This window comes from Ursus americanus, chromosome 25, assembly GCF_024610735.1.
Source record: "Ursus americanus isolate L20-20 chromosome 25, mUrsAme1.1.p, whole genome shotgun sequence".
Lineage (NCBI taxonomy): Eukaryota > Metazoa > Chordata > Mammalia > Carnivora > Ursidae > Ursus > Ursus americanus.
The window spans coordinates 5,491,649-5,503,652 of NC_142151.1; the positions used below are offsets into that span (position 1 = coordinate 5,491,649).

Genomic DNA, 12,004 nt, shown 5'->3' on the forward strand with positions numbered 1-12,004 from the left:
CCACGACCACCCAACCACCCACGCGTGCCTGAGACCTTCGTAGTTGTTACAGGATTCTGTCTGTGTCCTTTAGAATTGGGTCCTCAGAGGGACTGTAGGTTTGTGAAGCTATTGTGATGCCATTTGCCAGACTGGGAAACCAAAACATGGAGAGACAGAGCTTTTGTCTGGCCACACAGCTGATGTGATGTGGGCCCGTGGCCATATCTGACCTGCAGCCCCGTTCTCCCCTTACCCAGTCACAGAGTGGGGGTGGGGCCGTGTAGCCTTCGGAGGTGCGTGGAGAGGAACACACGAGCGGTGCTGATCTAACGGCCTTCCTTTCTCTCCAGCTCTGTGGCTGTGGGCTGCTTGGAGTGGGCATTTGGCTATCCGTGTCCCAAGGCAACTTTGCCACCTTCTCCCCCAGCTTCCCTTCGCTGTCTGCAGCCAACCTAGTCATCGCCATCGGCACCATTGTCATGGTGACGGGCTTCCTCGGCTGCCTGGGGGCCATCAAGGAAAACAAGTGCCTCCTCCTCAGTGTAAGTTGGACCCAGACCCCCCCCCCAACCCCCTGAATTCTGATCTCCCTGCATTTGGGCCACTGACACAGGCAAGGCCTGGGACGACCATCAGCCTCCTGGATGCCCAACCTGAGCCCAAGAAAATCGTTTCTAGAGTGTTCTTTGCCTGACCACACCCCTTGTCCTCATGATTGGGTATCCCTGCCCTACATGTCCCTCCCACTCCTCCGTTGGCTGTCTCCTGTATCTCCCTCCCTTACCTCCCTGGGATTCCTCAGAAGTAGCTGGCCTCTCCTGTACCTGGGAAGCCCTGTCTAGATGCCCCCGCCCCCCTGCCGTCCTTGCGCGCACCCCATCCCCAGCCGTGACCACTCCCATGTGCCCACACCTAGGCTTTCTCTTCCTAGTTTTTCATCGTCCTGTTGGTCATCCTGCTAGCAGAGCTGATCTTGCTTATCCTCTTCTTTGTCTACATGGACAAGGTGAGCCTTACAAGAAGGGAGAGGGCATATGGAGTGTCCCTGGGGTGGGGGCAGGGCCAGCCAGAGGAGAAGCACTGACAGGGAGGACCTCTGAGGAAGGGAGGAGGGAGAATGGAACCCGGGGACCTAGGAGAGGCCCGGATGAAAGGTTTGGGTGGGGGCAGCATGGGGAAGGTGAGTTTGGGGGGCAAGGGGACTTATTACCTGTGTAGTCTTGGGAAATAGAATCCTCTGAATTACCCAGGGAGGCAGTGGACTGCCTCTGGGACTGGTGAGCTCCCCGTCACTGGGAGTATTCAAGCATGATTGTGTTGACCCTTTGGAGGAGGGATTCAGGTGTCTGCCCTCAACCTGACAGGTGAATGAGAATGCCAGGAAGGACCTGAAAGAGGGTCTGCTGCTGTACAACACAGAGAACAACGTGGGGCTTAAGAATGCCTGGAACATCATCCAGGCTGAGGTGAGCGGCCAGGCTGGCCACGAGGAGGGGCGGCGGGGCCTCAGACTACGCAGGGGACCGGGAGAGCTGCCGGGTGGCACACCATACAGCGGATGCTTCTGGAGAGGGACAGTGGGGGACTGGGGGAGGGTGAGCAGGATCTGGACACGGGAGCGAGTGCCTAAATGGGCACAGGGAAGTAGGAAGGACAGATCATCTTGATTTTAGCAACAACGTGGGTCAGGCAAGGAGGCCCTGATTCTAAGAGGAAAACAAGTCCCTGGGACGGAGGGCAGCCGGCTTGGGACGGTCCCCAAAGCAGAGCGGGCGGGGTGGTGGGTGAGCAGAGGGCTGAGCGCTCCTGCCCAGGGTCCGAGGTCCGTGCCCAGCTCAGAGAGGCAGGTGGGCATTACCTGCTCTGCGCTCCGGCCTCCAGGGAGGGGCTGTCACTTCCCTTTCGGATCCAGCTGTTGCCCAAAGAAGGGGCCAGAAGGAGGCCTTTGTGTCCTTTGCTGACCTGCAGGGACGCAGCCTTTGTGGGACCGGGTTGGTCTGGGCACGGGAGGCGCAGGGAGGACAGCGGGCTGTGGCTGTCTGACCCTGTGCGCTCGCGCCCGCAGATGCGCTGCTGTGGCGTCACCGACTACACGGACTGGTACCCGGTGCTGGGGGAGAACACGGTGCCCGACCGCTGCTGCATGGAGAACTCCCAGGGCTGTGGGCGCAACAGCACCACCCCTCTGTGGAGAACGGTGAGGCTGGACGCCGCTCCCCGAGGCCTCTTCCCAGAAGCCGGTGTGGGGCACCGTGTTGCCCGAGGACACCTGCGGGGGTGGGGGGAGGGCGCCGGGGACACCAAGGAATTGGCTTAACAGGAGATGGGGTGGGGGACACACAGGACTGAAGCCAAAAGGCATGTGGACCATAGGGGGGCTGGACCCACAGTTGGGAGTGTCAGAGCGTGGGGGTTGAACAGGGGTCTGAGGCTGTGCAGTGGGGACTTGTAGGTGGAACCCTTGGGGGGGAGGGGCAGGGTCCACTCCAAGGCCGGAGGACCAGGGCTGAGGGGCAGGGAGGGACAAGAGGAAAGGGGCAGGAGGGGAGGTGAGGTGGGGGCTGGGCAGAAGGGGACACTCACCGTCCTGCCACTGCCTTAACCTGCGGTCCGCGTTCTCCAGGGCTGCTATGAGAAGGTGAAGATGTGGTTTGATGACAACAAGCACGTGCTTGGCACAGTGGGGATGTGCATCCTTATCATGCAGGTAAGAGGCCTGTCCAGAGCCTCGCGGCTCCGGGGCTGGAGCTGAGGCACGCACGCACACACACACACGTCAAACAGCTGACCCGGGCAGCCCGCAGCCCACGCACGCTTCCGCTCTGCTGTCCCGAGGCCTTCTCTTTCCGTGCCTGTTCCAACCCTGCAGGCACGGTGGGGCCTGGCTTCCTCGGCATTCCCTCCGAGCCTTGGGCCCAGTGCCAGCATTGCACAGAGCTCCTGTGTGGGTTTGCTTGAGAACACGCCTGCCGTCCTTCCCGGGGCACTTCCCTCGGGACTGAACTGGATGAAAGCCGAGTCCTCAGGTAACACGTGTGAGCACAGGCTCTGAGGGCGGCCGTCCCGGATGCATCACCTGTGAGACGCTTATGAGCTGGGCAGGTTGTCTTGCCTCTGGGCCTTCGTTTCTGCGTCAGTATGACGGGCGTGATCACCGTGCCCCTTCTTAGCATTGAGTGAGCTCAGGGCGTGTCACGGGGCATAGAGCAGGACCGGGCGGCTGGGAAGAGCTCTGCGGGTGTTCGCTGTTGTCCGCAAGCACTCAGTGAGCAGCCGCACTTTGCGAGTGCTAGCCCAGCTGCTGGAGACGGACAAGGAGGGAAACCCTGCCTCCCTTCCTGAAGATAAGGCCGGCATGGCTGGAGGGAGCAAGAGCCCCCTGACCTTTCTGGGACGAGCATTGCCTGGCCTTCTCCTTTGTCCATCTCTGTATGGCTCCAACCATTTATGAGTGGCTCCTCCAAGCAGGAGTCTTCAGTGCCTGATTCCCCTCGTAGCCCTTGAACTTGGCTGGCCGGTCCATGAGAGGGTAGCTGACATCCTGCATGAAGTGATCTTTCTTGCTCTAAACTCTTGGGCCTGCAGGTCTGACCATGTCCGATTTATCTAAGAGCTTTCAAGCTCAGCAGACAAGCCCGCTGTCATTTTTGCAGTGCTCTGATTATGAGATGTGCGCACAGGGGCAAGATTCCATTTGGTATCGAGACTGGGGTGCCTCTCAGCTGCCTGTGGTCCCCCTGGACCAGAACCAGCCAGGGTCTGCTCCAGTTATGCGCAAACATGGAGCATGAGAGCCTTGCGGGCCACGCCATGTCTCCCGGGCCCCTGCCTTATGGCGCGTGCCCCCGGCCCACTCTCTGTGGTGCCCGTGAGGCCACAGGCTGGCTTCCTCCTGCCTCCTGCATGGCTCTGGGTCAGCACCCCTGTCAGGATGCAGGAGCTGAGGGAGCACAGATGGGCGTGAACGTTGTCCTAGGCACATGAGTGGTGAAGACACGTCTGCTGCCTCCAAGACCTCATGTCATGTATTCTGGACTGAATGGAGCGATTTGGCATGGGTTTAATGTTCTTGCCACCTTCCTGGCCCCCTCCTCAGTTCCTTGGTAGCCACCACTCAGGACCAGGTCCTTTGTGCCTTCTGTCCTCACCACAGTCCTCGGAAGTAGGCAGATTTCTGAGCCTCCGAGATGTGTGGTATCCTGTACCAGTGGCTCTGAGGGGCTGAGCTCCTGGGTGTGTGACTCCTTCTGCCAGCAACTTTCAAGCCCACGAGTGGTTGTCCCCACTCGCCCCAGGTGCCACGCGGCAGAGCCCAGGCCACAGGCTTCCGTCCCAGGCCCTCTCCCCCTTGTCTTTCAGATTCTGGGCATGGCCTTCTCCATGACCCTCTTCCAGCACATCCACCGGACTGGTAAAAAGTACGACGCCTGAGCCGGCTGGCTGGGAGCACCCCGGCCCCCACACGGACACTGTGCCGGGAAGAAGATTTGAGCTTTGTGTTGCCTGCCCGCGCTCTCCAGACTGCTGACCCCCGCACCCACCTCCCCAGCCCGCTGCCCCCAGCCCAGTCCTCCTCAGCCTTCTTGGTGGGTGGAGGGCCAGGGAGGAGGAGGTGTGGAGGAGGTGCGCCCGGACCTTGGGGTGCTGGGGGCGCCTGGGTTCCTGCATCTGTGTATTTGCCAAAGAAGACAGGGTGGGCCGGGTTCGTGCTCCAGGAGCCCCCCAGCACGGATGCGTTTCTGCCCCTGCCCTTCCTCACCCTGACACTTTGTCCCCGTGGGGGTGGGGAGCAGAGTGCTCCCTCCTGGTGGACAGACTGCCCAGCGGAGGCCACTGGCGTCCACGGCCACCCCCGTGGGGGAGCTGGCGGGGGCGGGGGTCTGACCGCCTCTGGGCATGGCCCCAGGAGCATCTTGCCCAGGCTTTTTATACCTTACAGTGTAACTTTTTTATTTTACTCTGATTATGATTATTCAGGAATATTATCTCTCAGATAAGTTTAGGGTTAGCTTTCTGATTTATAACTTTTTACTGCGTTGATTTCTGTAATGGTTTGATTTTTTTTTCCCCCCCGAGGGTAGGGGAAGGTGGGGAAAGAGGATGTCCGTCAGGTTTCAGTCAGGACGAACCACTGTGCCACACTCAGGAGGCCCTGCGGTGAGACGCGCCGGGCCTGGCTCAGGATGCGCTGAGCAGAAGGAAGAGGGGGCCAGGCAGGGGGGCGGTCGTCTGTGGCCCGGGGGTCCTGGGAGAGGCGCGTGCGGCGGAGGGACATCCTGTGCAGGGGTGAGGCCTTTGCTGATGCCAGTGCCAGTGGCCCGGGCGGTTGGGAGTCCTCTGGGGGGCTGGCGCAGTACTTCACCGGGAGCTTGGCCAGGGCTCTGTGGGTCCTTACAGTTCACTGATGAGCAGTCTTTCTGGTTTCCCTTCTTCCTTCCTCCTGCCGTCTGCTGGCTCGGGAGGCTCCCCTTCCGCCCCATGCGGGCATTCCCGCGACAGGTTCTGCAAACCCCAGTACTTTCACAGACATTCCTGCTAGAAACTCTCGGACAAATACCTCTCTAGTTCAGATGCTGCTCACTTTCTCACATTGCTTCTGGAAGGGGAAGCAGTCCTGATGTTTTGCTGCTCAGACAGTGGCAGAGGACCCATGACCATCAGGAGGGGAAGGTGGAGTGGGGCCCACGATCATTCCAGCCACATTCACTGGGTGGCAGAGTCCCTGCTGAGGGGGTGGGGGAAGGATGGCCCTGGGACCCCGGGACCCTCATCCCCTTCATTGGGGTTCACATGGTGGAGTGGTGGCGATCATGTCCTCTGTGGCCCTCAGGAGAAGCCCAGAGAGGTCAGGCTGGGTCTTGCTACAGTCGCCCCAGGAAGCAAGCAGCCTAGGTCACGGAATAGGAGCCCAACAGTCAGGGTGGGACATCTGACTACAGAAGGGCCCCCATAGGACTTCGTGCTGGCCTAAGGGAGTGTTTTTGCAGTTAAAAAAAATAAAGTCAAGAATTCAAGCGACTGAGCTCAAAAAGGTTATCCACTAGCCAGCTAGGTTTGGTGCCCTTCCCCGATGGGGCCTCATGTGGGACAGCTGCCTTTTTCCTGCACCTGTTGGTCCAGTCCCTTGATTTCCCACAAGCCCACGTCTCCTCTCCTGCCTTCACTTGTGTGTTCCAGAAGCTGAGACCTGGCCTCCCAGCCAGCAACACCTCCACTGGCCTAAGTAAAATACAGTCGGGACCAGAAGTACAGAACTTTTGGTGTGTTGAGGATTCCAGACTTTGGGGGGTGAGGCATGGAGAGTAGGGTGGTCTCAGCGAGTCAGGCAGAGTAAAGACCACCCCCCTGAGACAGGTGCAGAGGTGCCCCTGGGGATGCTGGGAAGGTGGGTCCTTGGGTGGAGAATGGGGCAAGCACACGCGTGAGCCAGACTGCCCTCCCAGGTCTCCTGGCGCCGCTGTGTTCCTGGTCTGCCCCGGGGCCTCTCCTCCACAGGGCGCAGAGCAGACCTGCCACCGCGGCGGACAGGCGCTCAGCAAGCAGGCCCTGGCATGGCCGCCTGGGACTCGGTGCATGAGGATCCTGTGCTTGGGGCTGGGGGTGGGATGGGGCGGGCTTGGGCATGCCTATCAATGTAATTTCAATTTTTGTTCAAATCCACAGCAAAACCTAACACCCGGGGGGCATGTGCATAGCCTCCCTGGCAATCTTATGTTTCTGGGGCTTTAGGGGCGTCCTCTGGCCCTGGAACCTCGACCATAGTCCCTCCTCCCCCTCAGTGCCCCCTCCGCTCACCTGTCTGTCCGCCTTGTCCACCGTCCCCCAGACTGCCTTCCTGCCTCCCCCTCGTGCTTGGCTGTGTAGGCATTTGACTGAGTTTCCCCTGCGTGGAAGGCACGAGTGGTGGGGGGTGCTCTTCCCAGCCCCTTCCCTTCCTGCAGGCTGGCACCCACAGCCCAAGGAAGGCCACACCGTGCGATGTCTGTGGGGTGGCCCCGTGTCTTCTCTTCCTCCTGACTGTGATCTCAGTGGGGCAGGATTACCTGAATAATCCCTCTCACTTGGGGCTTCCCTCGCCAAGTTCAGAGTGAGTTCAGTCAGCTCTGATGCAGGCAGTTCACCGATTCCACTTAGAAGGTCAAGGTTCTGTAGACAGCGTCAAGGGCGTGCCGGCCGAAGACTTGGCCTTTCCTGCAGCCATCTTGCCGAGGAGGTGGGCGAGCAGGGACCGAGAATTACCCTTGGGGAGGGGCTGTAGCAGGTGTGGGGGGCGAGTCTCCACCTCCATGCCCCAGCTGGAGCACTGTCACCCCTTCTCCCCACCAGCATGGGCCTGCATCTTGGGCTCTCACTCTACGAAGGTGGCTCGCCCCACCCCAGACCCTCATGCGGGTGTTCTGGTTTGACTTGAACCCAGGTGGCCATCCCTCCTTGCTTTGGTGGCCCCAAAGCAGTCCAGGTGGCTGGAAATGACCGTCCCCGCCTCTGCAGCCCCCTGCCCACCCACACTGGTGGAGGTGCTAACTAGCAGGGACCTGGTGTCGGACGGGAGCTGGGTGCCGGGTTCCTGGAGCCCCCCCTTCATCCCTCCGCCCTCTGCATCCAGCCTCCAGCGGTCCTGGCCTCCCATCTCGCTCCTCCGCTCCTCAGAGAGGCAGTGGTCCTGGCGGGTCCTGGCCTCCCTGCCCCTGCCGGGCACCCGAGGGCCGGAGCCGGGGGCTCATGCCCACACCCCACCCAGCCCCGGGAGCGCAGGAGCGCGGGCGAGCAGGGTCAGCTCGCTTGTTGGGTTCAGATGCACTTTTCTGCTTGCGATGCCGTATCTGTGCGCTTCCTCCATCCTGGTCCTGGCTTTCTTGAACACCATGTTTTTAGCATGTTTTTAAATAAAAACTGATACCATGTCAAAAGTACAACAGGTGACCTCTTCGTGGTGTGTTTGTGTTCGCTCAGCCACGACTGTGACTTGACTTCTTGCGGTGGTTGGTGTGAGGGACAGAAAGACAGATCAGGCACTGGCCCTACCGTTTGTCCAAGAAAACCCCACAGCAAGGACTTCCTCTCCTCTTCTCGGGCCCAGGTTCCAGGTCGGCTGGGCGCAGTGGGGCTCAGTCCCCTCTGTGGTGCCCCTGCCCAGTGACTGGATGCAGACCTGGTTGGGGACCAGTCCCAGAGGCCCGAGCTCTCTGCAGGAAAGGTCAGCTCCCACCTTGGTGTCTGTCACTGGTCACATGTGGCCAGGCCTGTGGGAAGGCCTGGAAGTGTGTTCGGGGAGGGGCAAGGAGTAAGTCATTCGTGGCTTCCCGTAGGGGCAGGGGCTATCAGGTTTAGGTATAGTGTGTCCCCAATCCCTCTGGTGTTCCTGGGGTCCATTTGGGGCTGAATGTCTTCCAGGAGTGGGGGGATCACAGCATGACTTGGGCTCTCTTGGGGGGGGGGACTCTGAGACAGCCTCAGAGAAGGCACGGGAATAGCAAGTCAGTATGACAGTTCAGTGGGGAGTGGTGGGGGGGCATTTCCTACCATGCGAACCCGCTGCTACTGCGGCCTCACAGTGTCCTTGGTTGGGTTCTGGCATGTGAAGCTGTCTCGGCTGGCGCAGTCACAGGGACGAGTTGCAGGTGATGGGAGGTCAGAGGTCATCCTCATCCGGGCCACGTGTGTGTGTGCATTGCTACACGTGTACCGGGCTGGTGTGGGAGCCAAGAGTGAGTGTGCCGTGTGGGCCCGGTAGCAGGAGGGGGCTTCTCCGCAGCCCTCCATGTGTGGAGGGCGGGCTCACTCCCTCTTCCTCAAGGCAGTGGTCAAATTAGCAGGGAATTGTCCCAGAGCATCTGGCTTTGGGACCCTGTCCTGCAGCTGCTATGTCCCAAAGCCTCCGGAGGTTTGCTGAGGAGTGAGAAGTCGGAAGGGACGCTCTGTCAAAGGTTCAGCTAGACTGGAGCTCCTGAAACCCTCTCTAAGGAGATGTACCAGAGGGGACCATATGGCCGCGGAGTTAGGAGTTAGGCATGAACTAGTGGTGGGTGACCCTCCAACATCCTGTGAGGAATAACCAAGTCATAGGTATGGGGGCGAAAGCCACTTCCTCTCTGCCCAGCTCTGGCTCCTGTCCCCTAGCCTGTGGACACCCACGGGGATGCTGGGGGGGGGGCAGTGAAGTCCCCTGGCTCCCGGGGCCATGCTCTGTTAGCACTGGGCTCCGGTCGGATGAGCTAGGCTGTGCTAAGGCGGGCTGTGCTGGCTGGCCAGGGAGATAGTGTTCTTACCAGGACAGGGCTGGGTGCTGTTTATCACTGGGGATGTCTAATGACTGGGCTAGGACCTTCTGGGACGGGTGCTGGGCTCTTCAGCCCATGGGGGGGTGGCGAGCTGACCCTGGGGGCCCTTCCCCCATCCCGTGTGCCTTGGTGGGAGAGCTGCCTCCCCATCTGTGCTCAGCGAAGGGCACGTGGGAAAGGATGACTTGCGAGCAACAGAGCAGGCTTGGTACCCATGCGAGAGCGCCTTCAAAATGGCCCAGACCAGGGCTTGCAGGGACAAGATGCTTATCCACCCGAAGACGTATTGAATGCTAACTTGGGCCAAGCACCTGGGGAAGAATGATGAAGGACCCAGACCAAACCCTGCGCTTACAGAGCCAGCAGCCCGATGGGGACCACAGAAAAACAGGGTTGCAACTCGGTGCTACGATCGTGCCATTCACGGGGTGGGCGAGGCGCTGACCCCAACTCGGGGAGGCGATGTCACAGCTGGGAGCCGAAGACAGCAGTTAACCCGATGAGGATTGGAAGGTGTGCCCTGCTGATGTCGTTGGAGTGGGCGCACGGAGCAAGTGTGAATGGAGGTGTCTGGAGAGAGCGGCAGCCACAGACCAGGAGGTACCAAGCCAGGGGAGACTTTGAACTGGAAGCCGAGAGCGGTGGGAGCCCGCTGACAGGCTTGAAGTTGTGCATGCCTGGCTCAGATCTGCGCTCGGGAAGGATCCCTCTGGTTGCGGCGTGGAGAGTGGTAAAATGGGACAGGGTGGATGCAGGGACATCAGGGAGGGGCTGTGACAGTGACAAGTGAGAGACGATGGAACCCACAGGGACGTGTCAGTGGGAGGGAGACAAAAGCAGGAGACATACAGGAGAACTGAAAGACTTGGTGATTAACTGGATTTACTGGGGCGGCGGGGGGAGGGGGGGAGTGGAGCGCCAGGGGAGGGAAGAGCATTCTTGCCATTCATCCAACATGACGTCGGTGGCCCTGGACAGGTAGATGACTAATTGTTTGCACCAAGTGGAGGATGAATGTGTTTTCCGGGCTCGGTGCTCATGTGCAGCTGGAGACCAGCGTGTAGAATTAAATCTCCTGTTTGCATTGAGCCTCGCAGCTTGCAAAATGCTTTCATATACGTTATCTAGGTTTCTCCTGACCTCAGCTATTTTATCTGCTGTCACACCGCCTGAACTTTCAGCATTAGAGATGGGCCATGTCCGGGTGAAGAGCACTGGGTGCAGAGTGGAGGGTCCGAGTTCTCACTCTGTGTGTGCTGGCCCTGTGAGCCCTGGGCGCTCACTGAGCTTGTCCTGCTCTCATCATCTGCACGAGGAGGACAGTAGCTATTTTCCAGATTTGCCATGAGGATTCAATAAAACCATGCGTGTAAAGACGTCCGGCTGGTGCCTGGACCAGGGTAAGCGCTTGGCAAGAAACTGGTCAGATCTGTTCTCAGGAGTCCCCAGACTAGAGGTGGAACCCCAAGGAAGAGCGTCCCCCTGGCTGAAAGCTGGGGACACAGGAGAGTAATCTGGAGAGGGGAGTCGGTATATGGGGGGTGGTAGTGAGCTGTGGAACGGAGATGTGCGGGCTTGGGGCGGGGGCAGCTTCCTCCCATGCCTCCGTTTTGCTCTGGAATGGCCCAGGAGCAGCATTCAAGACTCCACAGAAACGAGAGGGAAGTCAGATTCAATGACCGTCACTCTGGACACAAGTACTGGCATTGCGATGGTCCCTTCTAAAGCAGTCAGCAAGAGGGGGAGGCTATTGATGGAGCCGTCTCATTTCTGCTGAGTTTAAGGACAGCTGTGGAGATGGACCACCGTGCCTCCTTAAGCGAACACAAAGCAGAAGGCCACGCCACAGGGCACGCCGGGGCCCGGCTCTCAGAAGCTGCCTGCTGGCCTGTCCCCTCAGTGGCCCCACAGACTGCCGGGCAGCCGAGAGCGGGCTGGGGCAAAACGTGGGCGCTGCCCGCTTTCCCTGGGTGCCCCTTCATGCAGAGGAGGGCGGGAAACTGGTAGAGCAGGGCCACACAGTGGTCTGTGGCTGCGCCTGGTGGACTGAGCCTGTGGCTCAGAGATTTTCCTCCTGTTGGCTGCGGAGTTCTAAGACCTACCCTCGGCCAACACCCAGAGCGGGCCGATCCAACCTGTGGACAAGGCGGGCCCCTGTGCTGTCATTCAGGGGCCTCGGGAAGCTCCCTGCTCTTTGTCTCCCTCCTCGTGCCCCCACTGACGCCCCCACCTGAATTCCTGGGATCCCAACATACTCTCAATACATGTCTTTTCTCGGGAAAGGGACGCTAGTTCCTGAAAGGACTCAGCCTTCTTATTTACAATTGGCAACTCAGGGAGACATGTTGGATTTGATCTCATCCCCAAATGGGGGGTTCTCTACATTGCAATTAGGGATTCATGAGCTGCTTTCAGTATTTTAGGAGTCCAGTGGAAATTGCTCATGACCTCTTCATGAGCGCCCAGGCGGATGGGAACATAACCCTCTTGGCTCTGGCTGCCCAGGTCACGTCCTCAGTGCAATGATGCTGTTGGTACCTTGCTGACAGTGAGGGCCAGATGGAAGCTCTCCTCGCCGCCCTCTTCACCCCTGACCTGATCCAAAGGCTTCCCTGCATCCCTCTCAGCACCCTCTCCTTTGTGCTCGGTCCTTGCTCCCCGGGTTTCAGCCCGGGGACAGAAGCAGGAGGAACAGGGAAGTAGGGGCTTCTCGTGTAGTTGTTTTTAAGAAGAAGTAGTGG

General features: G+C 59.6%; 1 protein-coding gene across 8 annotated transcripts in view; it reads left to right on the top strand.

Annotated features, from left to right (window-relative positions):
* TSPAN9 (tetraspanin 9) overlaps nt 1-7,898 on the top strand; it is a 197,818-nt gene extending 189,920 nt beyond the window's left edge. For all 8 annotated transcript variants that reach the window (XM_045781142.2, XM_045781143.2, XM_087855547.1 and 5 more), the window contains 6 exons: nt 333-524; nt 914-988; nt 1,347-1,448; nt 2,048-2,179; nt 2,606-2,689; nt 4,342-7,898. In XM_045781142.2, coding sequence (XP_045637098.1) covers nt 333-524; nt 914-988; nt 1,347-1,448; nt 2,048-2,179; nt 2,606-2,689; nt 4,342-4,413 — 657 coding nt within the window. In that variant the 3' untranslated portion in view covers nt 4,414-7,898. The remainder of the gene's footprint in view (nt 1-332; nt 525-913; nt 989-1,346; nt 1,449-2,047; nt 2,180-2,605; nt 2,690-4,341) is intronic.
* Nucleotides 7,899-12,004: the final 4,106 nt, after the last annotated feature.